We start from the raw sequence: 21,119 nt of genomic DNA, 5'->3' as shown, positions 1-21,119 counted from the left end.
ACCTCTGGGGGGGGGGAGAAGCGGGGGGGGGGGGGGGGACGGGACAGATACACGCTCCCGCGGTGCACGCCGGGAGCTCCCCCAGACGGGGCGCTGCCCCTTTAAAAACAAAATGGCCGCCCGGCTCCGCGTCGCCTCTTCGCCGCCACGCCCGGCTGCCGCCGCCGCCACTTCCGGGGTGGGGCCGGGAGGCCGGAAGTGTGTCGCGCTCGCAAGATGGCGACTCCCTATGTGACTGACGAGACCGGTGAGTGAGGCCCGGCCCGGGGCTGTGGGGCGGGAGGTTCCCGTGGGGTCGGGCCCGGCCCCCGTGGGGTTGTTGTTTCCCCCGGATCCATAGGGCGGGACTCAGCCCCGGTCCCTGTGGGGCCTCTCCCCTGCCCCATCTCTGTGGGGCAGGTCCCATTCCCTGCCCCTATGGCGGGGGGGGGGGGGTTCCCCTGCCGCTGTAGGCCTGGGCCGCGGCCCCATCTCTATGGGGCTGGGAGCTGCCCCCCCCCGGTCTCTCTGGGGTCCTGCTTGTGTGTGTGTGTCCCCCCACCTTGCTGGTCGCTATGGGGCAGGTCCCACCTCCCCAGTCTCTGTGGGGCTGGGACCACCTCACCCCCCCCCCACCCCGCTGTCTGTGGTGACCGGCTGTCCTCATCCTAGTCTGGGGGTGGGGGGGGACCCGTGGGGTGTCCTGGGACCCCCGTGGGGTGTGTGTGGGGTCTTGGGGTCCCTGTGGGGGGTGTCTTGGGGCCCCCATAGGGTGTCCTGTGGGGTGTTTTGGGGTCCCTGTGGGGTGTGGGAGGTGTTCTGGGGCCCCCATGGGATGTCCTGTGGGGTGTCCTGGGACCCCCGTGGGGTCCTGGGGCCCCTGTGGGGTGTGTAGAGTGTCTTGAGGCCCCCATGGTGTGTCCTGTGGGGTGTCCTGGGGCCCCCATGGGGTCCCAGGGTCCCTGTGCAGTGTGTGGGGTGTCCTGGGGCCCCTATGGGGTCTTGGGCCCCCCGTGGTATGTCCTCTGAGATCTCCTGGGGCCCCCATGGGGTCCTGGGGTCCCTGTGGGGTGTCCTGGGGCCCCCATGGGGTGCGTGGGGTGCCCCGAGGCCACCAGCCGACGGCGCCTTGGCCTCGCAGGGAAGTACATCGCCTCCACGCAGCGCCCCGACGGCACCTGGCGGAAGCAGCGGCGGGTGAAGGAGGGATACGTGCCCCAGGAGGAGGTGCCGGTGTAAGTGGGGCAGGCGGCCGGGGGGGAAGGGGGTGTCCCCTGGGGGGGCTCCCCCTCCGGGGCTGGGGTCTGCCGCGCCGCGAGAGGGGAGCGGAGCCACTGGAGCGTCCCGTCCCGTTCCCCAGGCACCCCGGACCTCGGCCCCGTGACTCCCGGGCCTGCGCGTGCCGGGTCACGTCTTGAGGTCTCAGTCTCTTTCCAGGTGCCCGAGCAATTCCGACCCCCTCACCCTTATCCCATAAGCCGTAGCCTGCCGGTACGTATTGACTCCCGTCCCAGTCCTCCTCGGGGTGGCCGTGCGGGTCCGGGCCGTCCTGTGGACGCGAGGAGGACCTTGAGCGGCAGCGTCTGCCGGGGCGCGGAGCTCGGCAGGGGTGACCCGTTCCGAGGGCGGCTGCTCGGACCGCCGCGTGGTGGAGGGCACGGAGCCCGCAGGTGCCCCCTGGCCTCGGGGGAGAGCTGGACGCGGGGGCTGCTCCGCGTCGGAGGTTTTGCTGGAGGTGCCGAATGTTCCTGGCGTTTGGTGGTGGGGTCTTTTAGCGCCGCGCCGGGGTCTTTTTGGTGCCGCACCGGGGTCCTCGGCACCATCCCGGGGCGGGACGGCGGCGAAGAGGCGCCTTCACGGGCTCTCGTTCTGTGCAGGTACGAGAATAAATATGTGAAGTTTTTCAAAAGCAAACCCGAGCTGCCCCCGGGGCTGAGCCTGGAGGCCACCGCGCAGCCCGGCAAGCAGCCCGGCAAGGCGGGAGAGCGGCGAGACGGGACTGTCCAAGGCGGCGAAAAGGAACTTGAAACGCAAAGAGAAGAGGAAGCAGCAGCAGGAGAAGGGGGAGCGGGAGACAGACGAACTGATCCAGGCGCTGGAGAAGGCCTCTCTGTCGGGGGGCGGCGGCGGGGACAAGGGCCCGCCGGGGGACAGTCGGGCAGCTGCGCCGCAGCCGGCCTGTGGCACCAGGGCCCCCGCCGAGGGGGAAGCCCCCGCCTCGGAGAAGAGCAAGAAGATCAAGAACCTGAAGAAGAAGCTGCGGCAGGTGGAGGAGCTGCAGCAGCGGCTTGACTCGGGGGAGATAAAGCAGCCCACGAAAGAGCAGCTGGAGAAGCTGGGGCGGAGGAAAGCCTTGGAGGAGGAACTGCGGGACCTGGAGCTGGACTTGTAAGGGGTGGGCGGGGGGGTTCGGGGGGCGCGGGGACTCGGGGAGGGGCGGGGGGCACGGGCAGCGTCCCCAGCGCACAGGCTGCCGGGACGAAGCGCCCGGCCCCGGGGATTCGGTGTGGGCGGGTGCCGTCGGGGGGGGGGGTTTTCAGAACAGTTGTTCCCAGCTATCCGTGTTAGAAACCCAGCGACTCTCGAATACCTCGCTCTTTGTTTTTTGTTATTTTTTTTTAAATATTATTTAGGGTGGGGTTGTGCTGCGTCCAGGGTGGGGCAGCGGCTTCACCCACCCCACCCCCCACCTTCGATCTTCCGTGGCCCCTCGTGTTCTGTGTTACAGTCTCTTTCTTCCTTTATTTTTAAAAACCATGCAATAATAAAATTGCAGTAGTGACCCGGTGCTGGGAGCTCTGTTCTGGTTCTGCCTTTCCCTGGAGGGGGGGGGACACAACACCCGTCCCCTGCCTGCTGCTGCCTGGGGGACGGGGACGCTGTGGGGTGGGCAGGGGCCAGCTGGACCCCTCCTGGCAGTGATGGGGGCACGGGGGGGCTCTTGCCCACCCCCACCCCATCCAGCCCCAGTGGAGGAGCCACAATGGAGCCGTGGGGTGGGACAAACCCCACTTTGTGTCCCAGGAGCCGGGGATGGCTGGACCCCCCCCACTTCCCTGGCTTCGGCTGCCCCCTCAGGCTGTGCCCCCCCATTTCCCGGGTGACTCTGGGATGCCGCAGAGGGGCCGAGCTGCCAGATTCCTCCCCGCTGCCCTGGGAGCTGCCTGGCGCGGGAGCACCCCCAGCAGCCGGCCAGGCCCCTCCGCTCCCCGGCTCTGTGCCACGGGGCCCCCCGTTTCGCCCGGGCCCACGGGTGGGGGGTCCCCACCGTCCCCCAGGAAGAGCACGCTGCAGTTCGGGCACCTGCAGGAGCGGCCGATGGGCGAGTTCGGCATGGCTGAAATCACCGGGGCCAGGTGGTCGAGTGTTGGGGTGTCCCGAGCCCCCCCCTGGCGGAGGTGGGGGGTCCTCTGCCGGGTGCCTGGACGCTGCGGTGTGGAGGATCCCCTCAACCTGAGGCCGCAGCAGCACATGCTGAGGGGCTGAGATGGGGCGAAGGGGGTCTGGAGGATGCTGGAGCATCTGGGGGGTCAGGCCTGGGGCCGTAAGGGCTCCCGGGGTTTGTGGGGGGCCACGGCTGTGGGCATAGGTGAGTCTGGGGGGGTCCTGGTGACCCACCGGCCGGGGCAGGGTGCCGGACGGAGGGGACGCCCCGGGGCATCGCAGTGACCCCGAGACCGACCATGTCCTGGGGCTGGGCACCCTCTGACCCCCACCCTCACGGCTACCGGCTGCGCCAGCCCCGGCGCCCTCCGCGGCATCGGACACGGGGAGGCTCATCCCGGCACCGACGCCTCCCCTCCCGCCTGCAGGCCAGCGGCCCCCCCGGCATCCCCCTCCCTGGCCTCCCCCAGCAGCAGGACCTACTTCTTCAAAGGTGGGGATCTGGGGGGGGGGCAGGGGGTCCCCACCGCCACCCGCATCCCCCCTCACCTCCGGCCGCAGGTGACGAGGTCTGGTGGTACCGGGGGGGGCTCACGCTGGCCCCCCGTGATGCTCTTTATTGCGGCAGCCCCGGTACAAGCCCAGCACGGGGTGCGCGGGGGGGCCCTTCCCCAGGGTGGGGGCCACCGCGGTCCTCGGGGGGCTCGGGGCAGGGCTGGGGGGCCAGGGAGGCCCCATGGCAGGGTGAGACACCCCCCCCCCCCCGCAGTGGGGTTAAGGCTTTTGGGACCCTCCCCAGCGGAGGGGGGAGCTGGGCTGGGCCCACGGTGCGTGCACAGCGTTTGGGTAGGTCCTACAAAAATAAAAGGGGGGCTTTATTTTTAAGGGGTCCCCTCCGGTGCCGGGGGCTGGGCAGGAGCTGGGGTGGGGGCTGCCCCCCAGGCTCTCCCCTCCGTGGGGCTGGCGAGGGGCTGCAGCGGGTATGGGGGCAGGTTATGGGGCTGGCAGCTGTGGTGGTGGGGGGGGGGAGGCACTGGGTTCGCCCCACCACCAGGGGACCCCCCAGCCCCTGGGGGTCCCCACCATCCACGTGCCCTGAAGCCCCGCCTCCCCTCGGCCACACCCTCCCGGGGGGCGGGGCATATGGCATCTCATTTGCCTATTTAAAGGGAAAGGCACAGCAGGAGCGGGGGGCTCGGGAACCCCCAAGGCACGTCGGTGGGGCGCGGGGGCTCAGGGGCGGCGGCGGGGCGGGGGCGCGGTGAGGGGCGCGGTGGAGCCGCAGTCGGCATCGGGGGCGGCGGCGGGGCCCGGCGCGGTCCCGCTCTCCAGCTGCCGATCCCGCAGGCTCCGGATGTAGCTCTGGGGGGACACGGGGGTCAGCGCGGCCCCGCGGCCACCGGCACGGCCCCGCCGGGGCGCGGACTCACCGGGGCCAGCACGTCGCCCGCGTAGCGCTTGACGGGGGGGGGCTTGCGGCGGTAGGTGCCCTCGGGGGGGGCCAGGCTCTGCCGGCGCTTGGCCTCCTTCTGCCGGATGCGCAGCAGCTGCAGCCGCTTCTGCCGCCGGCTGAGGATGACTGCGGGGAGCGGGGGCTGAGCTCTGCCCCGCGTCCCCATCCCCGGTGACACCTCCGTCCCCGCCGCCTTCGGCACCGCCATCGCCACGGCCGTCTCCATCCCTGCTCCCGTGGCCGTCCCCATCCCCACCGCCATCCCCTCCTCATCCTCACCCTCATCATCCCACATCCCTCGCGCTCACCCACACGCCCTCCCCGGGTGGTCCCACCACCCGGCACACCCCCCCCCCCTTGAGCTGGCCGGGAAGGGGGGGTACCCCTCCGTGCACCCCCACTCACCATCGGTGTGGGAGACGCCGTCAGCTGTCAGCTTCCACTGGAGCAGGACGGCGAGGAGGCTGAGCGCCGGCCAAGCGCCCAGCAGCACCCAGCTGTGCCAGCACAGCGGCCCCGCCGGCGCCAGCCGCAGCCGGTCGTAGACGTAGAGCACCAGCGCCAGCGCTTCCACGAAGTAGTCGGCGCAGACGACGACGACGGCGGCGCCGAAGACGGCGGTGGAGAGGACGGTCAGCGCCTTCGGCCACTGCAGCGCCAGGAGGGCGCAGAGCAACGCCAGCCCCAGCAGGCTGCCCGCCGGCACCCAGGGGCTCGGCGGCGGCAGCACCGGCGCCGCCGCCACCAGCGCGGCCGTGGCCAGCAGCAGCCCCAGCAGCAGCCCGGTGGTGAAGAGCCCGACGCTGCGCAGCAGCATGGTGACCAGGCCGCAGAGCAGCCCGATGCCCAGGGCGATGCCCGCGCTGGCCTCCAGGCTCAGCTGCGTCTCCAGCACCCGCTCCTTGTAGCACAGGAGGAAGATGACGATGGAGCCGAAGAGCAGCCCCGAGAGGAACATGATGGCCTTGAAGCAGCGGTACCCTGGTGCGGGCACGGGGCCGTCACCGGGGGCTGCCCCGGCAGTGCCCCCCGGCTTTGCCCCATGGCTGTGCCCCCCGGCGTTCCCTGTGCCGTCCCTTCTGGCCGTGCCCCCCCCAACGCCCCTCTCCTTGTCCCCCACCACGCCCCTGCAAAGCCCCTCACCGCGTGCCTGCCGTGCCCCCCAAGTGAGCCCCTGCTCTGCCCCCCCCAGCCGTGCCGGCGTGTCCCCCCCCAGCTCCCAGTCCCCCCTCCCAGTGCCCCCCCAAGCCGTGCCGGCGCTCACCGAAGCAGCCGCAGACGACGCCGAAGAGGGCACCGAGGGCGCAGAGGGCGGCAGGGACGGGCTCGTAGGGGGGCTGGGGCTCCAGGGCGCAGCGGGGCGCGGGGGGGGGCGCCGGGCTCCATTGCCCGGGGGGGGCTGCGGGGGCTGGGAGGGGTGGGGGGGTGCTGAGCCCACCCACTGCACCCCCCCCCCGGCACCCAGCCCCTCCCTGGGGTCTGCAGGTGGTGGGTGAGCACCCTCCTCCCCGCACCCACATCTGGCAGTGGTGCTGGGGGGGGGGCACATCTGGGAGGACTGGGCTGGGGGCACTGGGAACTGTAGGGAGGTGTGGGGTGGGGAGGGCTGGGAGTGCTGGGGGCTGCTGGGTGGGGGAACTGGGAACTACTGGGGGACAGCGAGGTGGGGGTGCTGGGAGCACTGGGAGGGGGGACTGGGAGCTACTGGGGGACAGCGAGGTGGGAGTACTGGGAGGGGGGACTGGGAGCTACTGGGGGACAGCAAGGTGGGGGCACTGGAAATGGGCCACTGGGAGCTACTGAGGGACAGCGAAGTGGGGGAACTGGAAGGGGGGTCTGGGAGCTACTGGGGAACAGCAAAGTGGGGGCACTGGGAGCTACTGGGGAGCAGCCAGGTGGGAGCATTGGGAGCACTGGGAGGGAGGACTGGGAGCTACTGGGGGACAGCGAGGTGGGGGCACTGGAAGAGGGGTCTGGGAGCTACTGGGGGACAGCGAGCTGGGGCACTGGGAGCTGCTGGGGGGCCGGGGAGGGGGGCGGCGCTGCCCGGGGCTGCCGCACTGGGAGCTGCTGGGGGGCCGGGGCGGGGGGCCGAGCGGGGTCGGGGGGGGGGGAGGGAGCCGCTCGGTCCCCACCGGCCCCGTCCCGTCCCGTCCCGGGACTCACCCGCTCGCTGCCGGTCCCGGGGGTCGCGGAGGGGCCCGGCCCGGCCACGGAGCCGAGACTCCGCCGGGAGCGGGGCCGGGGGCGGTGCGGGGCGGGACCGGGAGCGGGGCCGGGGCCGGGGGGGGGGGGGGCGGCGGCGGGGCCGGATCGCTGCTGCGGGGCCGGGAGGGGACCCACGCGGGGCCGGGACCCCCGTGGGTGACGCCGGGGCCCCCAGCGGGCCCCTCCGCCGGGACAGAGGCGCTTTGTGCGCGGGGGCACGTGACGGGGTCAGCGCAGGACGCCCGGTTTCCCCCCCCCCACCCCCCCCCCCGGGGCGGCCAAAGGGTTAACGGGGAGGGAGTGGGGAGGGGGGGCTCTGCCCCTTTAAGGGGCGGGGCGCGGGAATGACGTTCCCGCGCTAGGCCCCGCCTACCCGGAAGTGGGAGGCGGTGGCGACGGGCGGGCGGAAGGCGGAAGTGAGGCGAGCGAGGGAACCCCGGGGGGGGGCGGGAGGCGGCGGCGACCCCCCCCCCCGCCGGCACCGGCACCGGCACCGTGAGTCTCCGCCTCCCCGGGCTCCCGACAGCCCCGGGGCCGAGGCCGGAGGGGGGCAGCGGCCGAGCTGCGCTTCAAAGCGTCCCCGGGGCGGTGGGGGGGTTCCCGTGGGCAGCCGGGGCCGGGCCGGGGGTCGGCGGGGCGCGGTCCGGAGGGATCCCCGGGGCTTGGGGTTTTGGGGGGGGAGAATGGGGGTCTCCGGGGCCGCGCTGACCCCGATCTCGTTCGCAGGGCCCGGCGGTATGGCCGTCACCTAGGCCCGGCGGGGACCAGCGGGGCCGCCGGGATGGAGCAGCCCCGGTACCGGGGAGACCCCCCCGGGGATGGCGAAGGCGGCGGCCGCCCGGCGGAGGACAGCGCTGCCTGGAACGGGAGCTGCGGCCGGCCACCGGCCACCGTCCCGGAAGACAACGACGACGACCACGACCTGCCCTTCCCGAGCCCCGAGGGTCCCCGGTGCTCCTGCCGCTGCCGGCGGGAACCGGCCGCCCCCCCCGACCCCGCGGCCGAGCGGCGGGACGGATCCTGCAGCCTCACCTGCCGTAACCGGGCAGCCGCCGGCCCGGTGCTGCCGCCGGCCCACGGGCAGGAGGATGGCGAGGAGGACGGAGCCGGCGAGGACGGCGCGGGGAAGGGGAGCCGGAGGACGCGGAGGCGTCAGAGGCATCGCTCGACCCCCAAGGAGAAGGAGGACGGCGGACGGCGCGAGGGCGGCGCGGGCAAGCGGCACCGACCGGCACGGAAGAGGAGCCGCGGGGACGGGACCGAGGCGCCGGCGGAGGAACCGGCCAGCTACCGGGGTCTGCTGGCGGCGGCGCTGGCCCAGGCGCGCAGGCTGGGCGCGGAGGCCGGCGGATGGCTGCTCTGCTCCTGCTGCCGCCTCGGTGGCCGTGACCTGGGCTCGGCGCAGGCCGGCGTACGGAACTGGGGCCGGCGGGTGGGCCAGCGGGCCCGGAGCGGCTCCCTGAGGGTGGCCCGGTGGCTACGGGCCGGGGCGGGGTTCTTCCTCCGCCTGCTCTGGATGCTCTGCGCGCTCCTCGTCCTCCTCCTCGTGCTGCTCCTGGGCAGCCTGCGGCTCTGCTGGCGCGTGGGCGCCGGCGCGCTGGTCGCCGGCGCGGATCGGTTGGGCAGGAGCCGGCGGGCGGCCCGGTTCCTCGCGCTTTTGGACGCGGCGGTGTTCCGTAGGACGTGGGGGCTCCTCGGGGAGAGCCGGACGTGCCGGCACCTCTGGGACTGGCTGCAGAGACGGCGAGCTCCCCCCTGGGCGCCCGGGGGGGGTCGGACAGGGGGGCCGGGGGACGCGGCGTCCGTTGGCGACGGGGGGGCTCCCGCCGCCGGCTGCGCGGAGGAGGTGAGCCGCTTGCTGGCCATGGCGGAGGTGCCCGAGGAGGAGCTGAACCCCTTCCAGGTGCTGGGCGTGGAGGCGACGGCGTCGGACGCCGAGCTGAAGAAGGCCTATCGCCGGCTGGCGGTGCTGGTGCGTGGGCGGGCAGGGGGTGTCCGCCCCCCCCCCACCCCGAGATACGGCGCTGGCTGAGCTTTTCCACTTTTTCCAGGTCCACCCGGACAAGAACGAGCACCCGAGGGCGGAGGCGGCGTTCAAGGTGCTGCGGGCGGCCTGGGACATGGTCAGCAGCCCGGAGAGGAGGAAGGAGTACGAGATGTGAGTGGGCGATGCCGGGGAACGGGGAGGGTTTGGGGGTGCCGGGGCTGACCCCCTTTCTTCCCCCCCCAGCAAGCGGATGGCGGAGAGCGAGCTGACGAGGTCCATGAGCGAGTTCCTGAGCCGGCTGCAGGACGACCTGAAGGAAGCCATGAACACCATGATGTGCAGCAAGTGCCAGGGGAAGCACAAGTAGGTCCCGAAGCCCCGGCAGCACGGTACCGGCGTGCCTGGGGGATCCCAAAGTTGGGAGGCGGGGGGGGCACAGGGGTCGGAAACGCCCGCTCTCTCCGCAGGAGGTTTGAGATGGACCGAGACCCCCTCAGTGCCCGCTACTGCGCCGAGTGCGGCGGGCTGCACCCCGCCGAGGAGGGCGACTTCTGGGCCGAATCCAGCCTGCTGGGGCTGAAGATCACCTACTTCGCCATGATGGACGGGAAAATCTACGACATCACGGGTGGGTGCCGCTTCCCGGAACCCCCGGACGGAGGGGGTGCCGCCGGCTCGTCGCCCCTTTGCCGGGGCGGCATGACCGGCGGCTGCGTGTCTTTTGGCAGAGTGGGCCGGCTGCCAGCGTGTCGGGATCAACCCGGACACCCACCGCGTCCCCTACCACATCTCCTTTGGCTCGAGGAGCTCCGGGCCGGGCGGGCGGCAGAGGTGATGGGAAAGGGGCCTGACCCCCATCCTGGGGAAGGGGGGGACATGGGATGACGGTGGGGGGGACTCTGAGCTCAGACGAGCCCCCCCCGAACACCCACTTTACCCCCCGCAGGAGTGCCTCCAAGGGCAGCCCCGCCTCAGCTGCCGACCTGCAGGAATTCTTCACCCGCGTCTTTCAGGGGAGCTCAGGACAGATGCCCGGGGGGCCCTTCCCGTCACCCCCCACCCCCCCGGGGGCTGCAGCCCCCCCCGGGGTTCCCCCCAGGGCCGAGGGCACCGTCCCCAAGGGCGACGCGAAGCACAAGAGGAGGAAGAAGGTGCGTCGGCCGTTGCAGCGCTGAGCGGCGCCAGGCAGACAGCGCTGTGCTGGGCACGAAAAGGGCTCTTTCCAATAAAAAAAATCTATTTTTCTTTTTTTTTTTTTTTTTTAAAAAAAAAAAAAAAAGTCCTCTCTATATTTAAAAGTAACCAGGGAGTTTGTGGGCTGACGTGGCCAACGCGTGCTGGAGGAGCTGCGCGTTGGAGCCAGCCGTACCAAAGAGCCCGGCGGGGCGTGGGGCAGGCAGGCGGGGGCCGGGACGGACAGACGAACGGACAGACCGGCCGCCGGATCTCTTCAGGGTTATTGTAAACGTTCAGGTGACGCTCTGGAGGGAAGGGAGCTGCGGCTGGTGGCTGGGTCCCTTCCTCTCCGTGCTGGTGCTGGGGTGGGGGAGCTGCCGCGCAGGGGAGCCCCCCCCTCTGCTCATTCAGCTGCAGGGGGCCGTTGGAGGGGCCCCCCGCTCCAGCTGCGCCTCGCCTCGAGCCTCTGCCAGCACACTTTGCATATTTTTTTTTAAGCAGCTCGTTACTTTTTGCTCGTACAGATCTATTTATTACCGCGTGCATCCCCTTTCTATTAATACATCCGCGTACGTTAGCTGCGCTCCTCCTCCTCCTCGTGGGCACTGCCCAGCCGGGACCCCAGCGTCACGGCCTGGCCGCCCTGTGCCAGTTTTGCTTTTCCTGCCTCAACTTTGCTTGAGGGACCCTCGTCCCCCTCCCTCAGCGCCGGGGACGAAGAGCAACTTATTATTTTTTTACAAAAAGCAAAGTCCGGAGGCAGGAGCTGGTTCCGCGCTGCCGCCAATATCTTGAGTTGTATCGCGAACAGTTTTTGCCAAGAGACGTGTGAGTGTCCGGCACCTCACCAAGTGTTGTTTGGCGTTTCCCAGCTCTCCAAACCGTGGGCCGGGCAGCGGCACGGCGGCTGCGCCGGTCCTTAGCAGGGAGTAACAGCCCTTGGGGGCTGCATGAGGCTCCTGGCCTGCCACCGACCGGAGCCGGGTGCTCGGGGGGAGCTGGCCGCCCCCCCAGCTGAGCTGAAACACCCTGAGAAACGCTGCTGTAGGCCACGATTGCTTTTCGCTAACCTTTTTGTACTCCCAGACCAGAGCAGCTGGGTTTTAAATGGTAGTGTATCTTTTTCTTATCACTTTTGTTAAATTAAAAGTACGGTTTGAAGAAGTCTGGCTGGTCTGTGCGGGGAGAGGTGGGAGGGAGGTGTGAGCCGGGGCTGGTCCCACTGCGAGGAGGCCGCTCCTGTCGCTGAATTTCTTTATTATGGTGGAAATCTATAAAACATGAGGACGAGGGAGGTGTAGGTGGGTGACTCTTCCCACTAGTCAGCAGTTCTCCCCTCCTAAGTGCTTTCTGCAGGGTTACACGGAGGTTAGCTTGAAGGAAACACGCACATGACACAACTGCTCGCTCCGTACCGCTCAGCTGCGCTTCTCGCTTCACCGAAGAGATAAAGGTCCCAGCGAGGAGCTTCTCTGAGATGGAGGAACCTGGCTAAAACCCTGGCTAAAAGCTAGAGCGGTCCCTGCCCCGCGCCCAGCCCTCCTCACGCCTCACCCCTGCTCTCCAGCCGGTGCCTTGCGCCGCTCTGGCGTCCCCTCTCCGTCCCCCGGCTCCGCTGGAAGCCTCAGTACTTGTTGATGCCAAAGACCCGCACGCCGTGGAACTGGGGCAGCTTGGGCAGAAGGACGCTGAGCAGGGAGGCCGTGTTGACGACAAAGTGCACGGGGTCATATTTGGTGTAGAAGCTGGCGAGGAGGTACCTGGGGGAGAGAGGGAGACCCTGGGTGAGCTCTGTGTCGCTCCCACCCTCCCCGCTGCCAGCACTGGGGGGATTTCGGGTGCCTCGCTGGCGTTCCTTGCACAAAACAGCGCCTCGCAGCTGGGGAACCCTCTAGCCCCAGGACCCGTTCGCGCCAGGGCGGCTGTGCCGACAGAAGCCAGATGGTCCCATCGCGTGCCTTAAACACCCTCCTGAGCCCCCCCGTGCCCTCCTGCCTGGTTCAGCGATACTCACAGCACTACTGGGGAGACGCTGAGGAACTTGCGTGACGAGGTGCACTGCGTCCCGTAGTCTATCTGCTCCCAGTGCGTGAGGAGGCGATCCTTGCCCTGGTCCGGGGTCTCGAAGGGGGTCCCCTTCACTGTGTGCAGCAGCAAGTACATGACCTGCGGGTTTCAAGGGGGGAGGAGATGTAAAGCCAGCCGGGGACAGTCTGCTGCCGGGACAGAAATGCGCTTTGTGCCCTCTCACAGCAGATTCCCAAGCTAACAGCCTTTCATCAGCTGCATGTCCCCCCACAGCACCAACCCCCCAGCCTTTCCCTCAGTGCCCCGCAGGAACCAGGGGCTTCCTTATAGCTGGGGGACATGGAACCATACCCGGCGAACACCAGCCTACATGCTTTCCAACCCTGAGAGAAGAGCGGGCCAAGTTTTGACTAACCAGGTTGTGTATGACGTTGGTGAGTGTCCAGACCACAGGAACGCTGAAGAACGGGATGCTGAGGAGAACGATGTGGAGGACTCCCACGGAGATCACATACGCCAGCCAGATCCCCCGGCTGTTCATCACCCGCGTGTTGGGGTTCACCTCGCTGTGCGCCACGCCGACGTTCATCCTGGAGCAGACAAACAGAGGCTTCCAGAGGTCTCCTCAGAGAGGTTTTCCCAAATCTCTGCAATTCCCAACCCAGTCAGGGCTCTTGGTGTAGCCCCGCATCCACGGTCTTCCTGCAGCACCTCTCACCCCCGCCTTCCCGTGTGCTTAACCCCAACGCACCGCTAATGCCAGCTCCCTAATTAGCGACTCTGCACCTCAGCCTTAAGGCCAGGAACACAAAGGCAAGGAGAAAAGGAAGGAGCTCACCCCCAGCCACCAGAAACGCTGGGAACTGAGGAAGAACCACCCCGTAACGGGGCTCCCCTCTCCCCCACGCTCACCCCGAGCTGCTTCCCCACCGGACAGGTAGGCAAAATGCCTGCTCTCCTCCCGAGAGCCTGACTCCTCGGCCCTAAGGCACGCGTGGGGCCGGGAAAACGACTGCAGATCCCTCCCCAGGGCCTGGTACGCCTGCTCCCGCCTCAGTGCCCGGCCCTGCCGCCATGGCCTCGCAGCCCCCCGGCCCCTCACAGCCCCCCTGTTCCCTCAGAGACCCCCCCGGTCCCGGTTCTGGCCCTGGTCCCGCTCCCACCGACGCACCCGGCGGCTCCGCGCCCGTTGCCAGGTCCCTGCCCGCCCCCGGGGCTCGTCTCCAGGAAGTCCGCACGCCCGGTGGGGTCCCTCCCCCCTCTCTCATTGGCCGCTCATCCCGTCGCTCAGCGTCTCCCCGCCCCCCGAGCGCCGGCAGGCCAATAGTGGAAGGGGAGTGGCGGGGGAGGCCCGGCCAGTCGTGAGAAGCGGTGTTGGGAAGTGGTTTGAAATCGCCGGTTGAGGAAGGGCGGCGCCGATTGGGTGATGGGCGGTCAACGGGGGCGGGGACGGCAACGGGCTGAGGGGGCGACAAGATGGCGGCGGAGACTGTGGAGCTCCATAAGCTGAAGGTACCGGCCGAGCGGCCTGCGGAGCTCGGGGAGGGGCGGGGGTCGCGGCCTGTCCCGGCCCGGGCAGCTGTGGGCCCCGGGCTCCCGCCGGCCTGGGCCCCCCCCCCCCGGCGTCCCCCGGTGTCCCGGGAGGGTCCCCCACCTCCGGCGGTCACCCCTCCTGCCCGGGTCCTTCTCAGTCTCGCCTGGCAGCCGCCCTCTCGCCGCTGCCCGCCCGGGGGAGGCGGTGGCGGTGGGGGGGTCCCTGGGGATGCCCCTGCCCTCCGGGGCACCGCCGCCGTTCTCCGGTTGCCCGGCCCGGCCCGTGACAGGCGGCGGGGAGCGATCCTCCTCCGGGGCTGAGGAGGGAACCAGCCTGTTTGGGGGGAAATCCTGGGAGCCCAGGGGCGCGGCTGGTGTTTTGACGTGAGGAGGCAGCCTTCGAGGCTCCTAAAAAAAACCCGAATCGCCTTGGCTTATTTATATGCTTTTTCTAATTATAAATTTTTTTTATGTTCTTGGTGTGCTTCTGCACGCGCTAACTGGAAGCTTCTTGCGTTCTGTAGTTGGCTGAACTGAAGCAGGAGTGTCTGGCTCGCGGCCTGGAAGCAAAAGGCAACAAGCAGGATCTGATCAACAGGCTCCAGGCTTACCTGGAGGAGCACGGTGGGTGCCTCGTTGAGCGGGGCGGCTCGTTAGCAGGCTTCTTCCCAAAGCCCTTACGAGCTGGGGGTTGCTCTGGGGTTATCGGTGGTGAGAGATCTCCTGGGCTTCGAGCTTTGTTCGCATGGAACGCCAGGGTGAAGGAGAAGAGCCCTGGTCTGAGTGCTTTGCTGTAACTGCCTTTGCTTCCTGCTTTCCTGAGTAAAATCCTCATAGTAGGCTTTATCTGAGAAGCCAGAGATATTACTAAAGTAACTTGCTACTGCCATTTCTCTGTTGTTTTGTCCTCCAGCTGAAGAAGAAGCAAATGAAGAAGATGTCCTGGGAGAAGAAATAGAGGTAAGGCTTCTGCTGGGCAGACCGTCCTGCCGACAGCCAGTGCAGGGGCTTCTGGTTTGCCTGGGGGCACGCGACCTCCCACAGGCTGTGTCCCAGTTCTGTGCGCAAGGAACGCTGCAATACCGGAGGCCGTGTCTATTTTAAAGCACCATTGTCATTCCTCGTTGGGTCTAAACCTGCTATTTTTTACGCCAAAGGCTCGATGTTGCTCTGTTAGCAGGCAGAGCGTGTGGTGGGGGGTTCTGGCAGAGTGTGTAATCTTGGTGTGTGGCTGCCAGTTCAGAGCGGGGTCATTCTGTCCGTGTTCAGCAGGATTCACACCTCATCGCCCTGTGTTTTTTGTCATGAACTGAACAGCAAATGCGATTGGAGCGTGGTGTGCTTTTAAAGAAAGGACATGTAAGAAAAAGTTGCCCGGCTGGTGCCCTGACCGTGCCGGGCCTGGCCTGGGCTGGGCTGGGCTGGGCGGCCCGTGGGAGCAAGCCTTAAAGCAGGAGAATTTGTTCTGAGGGAGGTGAGGAGATCTGACCTGGGAAAACGCTTTCTGCTTAAAACACCAGCGAAAACCGATTCTTCCAACTGTCGGGCTCTTCGCTGCTTGGCAAGCCCATGCGCTGCAAGGGCAGGTGGAGGATATGGAAGATTTCTCCCCAGTTTCACAAAAAGTATTTGTCGAGAAGCGAGATGGGTCTTACCAGACTGATGCTGGGCATTGAGCATGAGTGCTGTGTAGTTTCGATGTTGTTTGCTGGCTCCACTTGCGGGCTGGAGACTGTCTTGCTCGAGTTATTTCTGAAGCCTTGTGAAGCCCAGACCTCCTGGTAAGAGTTTAGACTTTGGGAAAACAAAACAAGAGTCTGTGTCTGTAACAGCTAGTGTTCAAACCCTGCCAGACTGAGGCTGTGAGCGCATAATATTACTTCTTGCTGCAAACCTTGCCTTAGTGGGCAGAGTTAAACAAATCGTACAGAAATCTTTGGATATGTGCAGGCTGAATTATAGGTGTGTGCCTTTTAAACCAGTGAGAACCCAAAAGACTTGACAGTGTCCCTGCTGTGGTGTTTCTCTCTTGCTCAGTTGGCCGCAGTATTTATTATCTGACCTCCTCTCAACTCCTTGACTTGCAGGAAGAAGAGCCGAAGCCGGTAGAGCCACCCGTCAAAGTAGAAGAGCCTCCTGTAAAATCGCCTGATGTGTAACTATCCTTTCTGAGTAGAACAAAGCAAACCCGTGGGGTGCGAGGGCTGGCAGCACAGCCCCGTTTTGGAGTTTGGGATGAAAGGGGGTTGCAGCTCGCGCGCGTTAGAGCAGGATTGTAGCCTTTGCCTGAGCCCTGTGTGATAACGCAGTGGTCTGTCCGTCTGTCTGTCTGTGGGGCTGCTCTCCGCTCCGTGGCTCACAGGACGAAGCCAGCCCGAAGTGAGCCCCCGGCTTGCGGCCGGCGGGCCCGAGGTGGCCGTGTGGGCAGGAGGGGGCGTCCTGTGCCTGCCGAGCCGCGCTGGCGAGCGCCAGGTCCCATGCAGAATTGCTTCCTGTGAAAGTGCCATTAAACCATTACTACCTTTCAGGGCATAAAATGAGAAACCTGTCCGGGAATCTGGAACAAAAGCAGTGCATTTTTCTAAATGGGAGACCTTAATGAGGCTGGCTGTGACCCACTGTTTTATGGGAGTTGTTTGGAGGAGGAGGATGCTATTTCATTTAGCCTGGGAACTTCCGAACTTTGTCTCTTCCTCTTTTGTTTTCCCCCTCGAGCCTGAGCTCTGTTTTCGGAGCATAAACTTTGGAGCACGCCCACTCCATTATATTTTCGTTCAGTCTTTTTACTGGTCCCGCTGTTGTCAGCTGCACATTGTTCAGGAAGTGTGTGTTTGAAATGGAGCCTGGGCTCGGGGTGCTGGGGCTGACCTGGGGAAAGTTGCCTGCGGCTGTCCCATGAACTAGAACAGAACAATCCTTTGTATTTGTGGGCCATAAAGGAATAAAGCTCTTTGGGGCTTGCAGTCGAGGCTTTGGGCTTCTAACAAGAGCTGAATGTTACTGTTTAAGAGCCTTAAGATGGGCAGGGGGTTATTCTTGGGTGTGTAGGTCTGCGGCCTCTTGCTGTAATATCCCCCCAGCATTTTGAGATGCATCTGCAGCGCCCTACTAAAATCACAGAACGTTTCTCTTGCCTTAAATGGAGTTATTCCTCCAAGCCTGTGTAGAGAATGGGTGAGAGTGTGGCTGGTTCTTGTGTCTTTTCCAGCTTGCTTGCCATCGTTGCCAAAGGAATTCGGGACTGCTCAAGGCACTAGTTAGGCTCACAGGAGAACCCGCGGCTGCGCCTTCACTGGGCCGTGTGTTTCCTGCCCCTAATACACCCTAGACTTTGGTTAAAAGTTTCACAGGCTTCATACTTCACTTAGCATGGATATCTGGCTCTAAACTTGCCCTCATTAAGGGGGATGCTGGCTTGTGGCTGTTCTCGTGTTAAAAACAGGCCCTCAGTTAAGATGGTGGTGGTGTTGCCAGAGACTAGTGGCTGGGAGGAGAACCCCGATACCTCTGCTACTGGGGCATGCTTGTGAAACTAATGAGAGCTGTTCTGACTGATTTCTCTCTTTCCCACACACCTCTAGGATTACGGAAAAGAAGGTAGTGAAAATAACATCAGAAATATCGCAGATGGAGGTAAGGTTCCTTTTGCTACTTCATCCTCTGAGGTGTCGGTTTCCGTATTCACTTCATTCAAAGTCTCTTTTGTGTGTTGCTGAGGCAGTGTCAGTGTTTCCATTGTAAACCTGCTTTATTTTTCCTTGATTTTATATTAATGACTGGTCGCTGGTGGTGGAGTGACCTGGCAGGGTGGTGACCCCATGGCACATTTCATTTTGATGCTAGATCTTAAGGAATGTTTCTCTCAATTGTTCGTTAACGCCTCTTTCCTTGCTGCTCACTGCCGTTGCTTTCTGCCACCAACCACCATTGACCCTACCTCAATATTTCCAACTTAGCAGCGACAAGCTGAATCATTCCTGGGGTGTCGTTCCATTGCAAAGATGGACTTTGCCCTGTAGCATCCTCTGCTCTGGATCATAAAGTCTGATAGACTTGAACCGCCTCTGTTATGATTCTGGTGTATAAATTGTGTTTCCTGCTGTTGCGAACGTGAAAAGTTCCGCTGTGGAGTTCACCAGGCCGTGGCACATCCCTGTCCCTCGCGACTTGCTGCAAGCCCGATTGCTTCAGACACGTAAAACTATAAAGCTTTGTTGAGGATATGCTTCAGGGAGTAATCAGTTGGGGAGGAACTGATAAGAGCGAACAGATCATCTCATCTTTATCTTCTTTAACTTTGCCGCTTGCATTTGCTGGGCTTATTTAAAACAAACACACTTAGAAGCTGCCAATTCCTCTGGGAAAACTTTGCGAAACTTTGAGTTTCAGGAATCTGATTGTGGTTCTCTAATCCCCCCTCTTATTTTTTTGCTCGTGTTCCATAAGAAAGAAATCACTATGAAAACGTGATTCTTGTCTCCCTGCTGTTCACCACTACTTTAGAGTTTTAATCTTCTGTTTGGGACACGATCATTTCCACAGCAACCAGGGTGATGTCGCAAGCAGAGGATTATGACCTCAGTGAGGGAGTTATGAGGAGAAACATAGTACCTGATGTGAGCTGGAACTGTTGCTGAAGGAGCAATGTCCCCCATGATGTGGGGCTGCCCTTGGCCGTAGCTGGTTAAAGAGCTCATTAAGCGAACTTGCTGAAGTTATACTCTTGCCCTTTGTTTTTCTCCAAATTCTGACAAACCTGTTCCCAGGAAATCCACTCTTTTTTTGACTGAGAGTGAATCAGGTCTCAGCAAAATTATGTTGTAGATGGTTTTTGAAGATAGAAAGGAATTATTTTCCCATGCAATGCATAATTGAACACTGGAGGCTGTTAATGTGGGCTGTTACAGATGCTAGAAATGCAGATGAGTTCAAAAAGCAAGGAGACAAATTCCTAGGAAGGGTGACAACCATCAGGGATAAACGAATGCAAATGTGAGCACAGCCTGAAATTCAGTCAGTCGTTTGCTGTGGATTACTTGAGTCTGGGAGGGTGTAAAGGAGGCAGACTACCCGTCTGGCTGTAATAGTCACCTTTGGGGGGGATACTGGGGTAGCGGAACCTTCGCTCTGATCTGGCATGGCTTGGCTGTAGTCGAGAGTCCTTTCAGAAGCTGCCTCTTCAGGTATTTCTTTTGATATTCTTCAGAGTGTCAGAAGGAATAAGGAAATATGCTTTGACCCGAGTGGTACATTTTTTGTGTCTTTATTGTTTCTACTCAGTTGAGTAAAAGTTCCTCAGTACTGACACCATTAGGAGTGGTGTTCCTAATCCATCTTTTCTAAACATTTATGTTTTGATGCACATGTTTATTACGCTCCTCACTGTGCTTTTGGCTAAAGTAAATGTTTCCATTAAAATAATATCTGTTTCTCTAACCTTTAAAACACCAAACACATTTTTGGGCCCTTGTGTAATAAAATGTTAAATATTTCCCTTAAGCTTTTAAGGGGATTTAACACTCACAGGTGCAAACCCTTGCACCTCTGATGTTTCCAAGCTTTTCCATGCCCAGGGCAGTGTGCTCCAAGCCAGGCGAGCCTTGCCTGCAGCAAGGGCAGCAGGCCGAGTCCTTTCTACATAGCTGAACTTCGTCTTGAATTGCACTGCTAATGGCAAACTCTGTTTGCAAGGCTGAGCCAACTTCATGAATAGTGTCGGCCTCTTGTGAAAAGGCTTGTGCCAAATAAATAAGTTCCCTGAAAACAAACACACCCCCCCATCCCCTTTTCTAGCATATTTCTTTGGCCTTTTGCTTAGGGGGGAAGAAAAGGAAATCTTGTTTGCCTCTCTTCTTGCAAATCAGCCGAAGCCGGTTGTGCCTACTGCTTGCTTCCTGCCTCCAGGAGGGAAGTCAGGGCAGTTCCCTTTGTAGTCCCTGCCAGGAGCACTGCTCCTTTCCCTCTGGCACAAGGGCTTCCCTGGGCGAGGTGTGCGGCACGCCAGCCTCCAGCACAGTTGCAGCCTTGTATTATCTTAAAATAGTCGCCTGTCTCTGTCAGCTCCCTGGTCCCATTCTCTTTTTGCACGTCTCCTTTCCTAGGAATGCTCTCTGAGCAGCAGAGTAATGGCATACCTTTTTTATGAGTTTTTTTATTAGGCCTGTGTTTATCAGAACCATGAGAGCACCTTTTGGTCAAGCGTATGTCCTGGGGGCTGCGGGGTGGCTTCTTGGATGGCACAAGCCAAGGGAAGGTGCCTGCAGCAGCTCTCCCTTTACCTGCAGGTACAGCGGGGTGCTTTTCCCCTTTCCAGGCTGCGTGCTGCTGGTCTGGCAGGGCATGTTGGAGCGTTAGGCCACCATATGTTGAGTTTGCTTGCCTGCCTCTGTCTGCAGAACCTCCTTTCCGTACCCTTCAAATTTTTGCTTTTCCTCAGTTGGTTCCTTTCTCTCCCTCCTCCAGCGAATGCAGAAGAGGGCTGAACGCTTCAATGTGCCTGTAAGCCTGGAGAGCAAGAAGGCAGCGCGGGCGGCTCGGTGAGTCTACACTTGGAGCCTTCTCCCCTCTTCTTGCCTGAGAGAAGACCTCTCCGGACACGTCTGCCAGTGGCAGGTTGTGTTAGTGTGAGGTGAACCTGGCTCTGCGCTGTGCTCGGGTGGTGGGGCAGCAACGCTGGGGAGGAGTCTGAAAAATGAGGTGGAGGTTGCCCCCAGCCTGAACAAACGGTGGACAGGTTTACTGGAGGGTTTGCAGACGTGTGCTGTGTTACACCTGCAGGGAGGTGGTGCTGCTCATGAGGCAGGAGAGCCCTGTGTCGAATTTGGGCTGTGTCTGATTGTGGAGTGCTTGATGCATGCTTTACTGGTTGCTTGGGCTGAAATACTGGTGAAATTTGTGGCAGTTCTCACAGTTATTCTGGAAAGACAGGGCAGTGAAAGGGAAAAAAGGTGAACTGCTGGTGATACAACTAGCTTTCTGGACTTTGAGGTTGGTTTTACGAAGAAAGTGGGGAATTGCTGTACACAGAGTAAGCGCAGGAGCTGCTGCAGTAATTACATTAGCCAATAATAGCGTGTTCCAGTTAATCTTGCCCCCAAACCAGTTTTACTCAAGTACACTCATGAAAAGTATTTGAAGGAAAAGTTCACACATAAGACTTGACATGTCAGGTATTGGCTGACCTTATCTTTGCCCGAGTCTCTGACTAAGCTCTGTTTACCTTCGGCAGGTTTGGTTTGGCCACAGTTTCGACTAAAGGTGAGGAGGTGAAGCAGAACCAATCCATGGAGTGACCTTGCTGCAAATACTTGATTACTCCTGGGAATAAAAATCCCGGTGGGACTACCTTTTGTTTTCACTTCTGTCCCTTTT

The 21,119-nt window shown here is 63.0% G+C and overlaps 5 protein-coding genes across 9 annotated transcripts in view; 3 read left to right on the top strand and 2 right to left on the bottom strand.

Annotated features, from left to right (window-relative positions):
* Positions 1–87: 87 nt before the first annotated feature.
* PYM1 (PYM homolog 1, exon junction complex associated factor) lies at positions 88–2,397 on the top strand. Its single transcript, XM_052810194.1, is given in 4 exon segments — positions 88–247; positions 1,121–1,214; positions 1,857–1,938; positions 1,940–2,397. Coding segments are annotated over 4 exon segments (639 nt in total). The 5' UTR covers positions 88–216; the 3' UTR covers positions 2,372–2,397.
* A 1,984-nt stretch (positions 2,398–4,381) lies between these two features.
* Positions 4,382–7,307, bottom strand: LOC128151766 (transmembrane protein 198-like; the record flags this gene model as incomplete). The annotated part of the gene is made up of 5 exons (XM_052809415.1): positions 4,382–4,725; positions 4,794–4,942; positions 5,222–5,797; positions 6,081–6,224; positions 6,983–7,307. Coding segments are annotated over 5 exons (1,323 nt in total), but the record flags the coding sequence as incomplete, so codon positions are not given.
* A 71-nt stretch (positions 7,308–7,378) lies between these two features.
* DNAJC14 (DnaJ heat shock protein family (Hsp40) member C14) lies at positions 7,379–10,270 on the top strand. The gene is made up of 7 exons (XM_052810159.1): positions 7,379–7,519; positions 7,751–8,996; positions 9,076–9,182; positions 9,255–9,374; positions 9,479–9,639; positions 9,740–9,842; positions 9,958–10,270. Exons 2-7 carry the CDS (start codon positions 7,806–7,808, stop codon positions 10,184–10,186), a joined length of 1,911 nt encoding a protein of 636 aa, XP_052666119.1. The 5' UTR covers positions 7,379–7,519; positions 7,751–7,805; the 3' UTR covers positions 10,187–10,270.
* Positions 10,271–11,427: 1,157 nt separating this feature from the next.
* On the bottom strand, positions 11,428–13,469 carry ORMDL2 (ORMDL sphingolipid biosynthesis regulator 2). The gene is made up of 4 exons (XM_052810207.1): positions 13,387–13,469; positions 12,631–12,805; positions 12,202–12,353; positions 11,428–11,947 (listed from the first exon to the last, which is right to left on the bottom strand). The coding sequence occupies exons 2-4, from the start codon at positions 12,802–12,804 to the stop codon at positions 11,812–11,814; spliced, it is 462 nt and encodes a 153-aa protein (XP_052666167.1). The 5' UTR covers position 12,805; positions 13,387–13,469; the 3' UTR covers positions 11,428–11,811.
* Positions 13,470–13,560: 91 nt separating this feature from the next.
* Positions 13,561–21,119, top strand: part of SARNP (SAP domain containing ribonucleoprotein) — a 32,149-nt gene continuing 24,590 nt past the window's right edge. For all 5 annotated transcript variants that reach the window (XR_008238542.1, XM_052810199.1, XM_052810197.1 and 2 more), the window contains exons 1-7: positions 13,561–13,727; positions 14,273–14,372; positions 14,662–14,708; positions 15,836–15,903; positions 17,330–17,381; positions 20,211–20,284; positions 20,977–21,005. Coding sequence is in view for 4 of the 5 variants with exons in the window: in XM_052810199.1 (XP_052666159.1) it covers positions 13,692–13,727; positions 14,273–14,372; positions 14,662–14,708; positions 15,836–15,903; positions 17,330–17,381; positions 20,211–20,284; positions 20,977–21,005 (406 nt within the window). In the remaining variant the exon portion in view is untranslated. The remainder of the gene's footprint in view (positions 13,728–14,272; positions 14,373–14,661; positions 14,709–15,835; positions 15,904–17,329; positions 17,382–20,210; positions 20,285–20,976; positions 21,006–21,119) is intronic.

The sequence above is a fragment of the Harpia harpyja genome, chromosome 15, assembly GCF_026419915.1.
Source record: "Harpia harpyja isolate bHarHar1 chromosome 15, bHarHar1 primary haplotype, whole genome shotgun sequence".
NCBI lineage: Eukaryota > Metazoa > Chordata > Aves > Accipitriformes > Accipitridae > Harpia > Harpia harpyja.
Note: the sequence above shows the minus strand (reverse complement) of the source record. Positions and strands in the feature narration are given on the sequence as shown.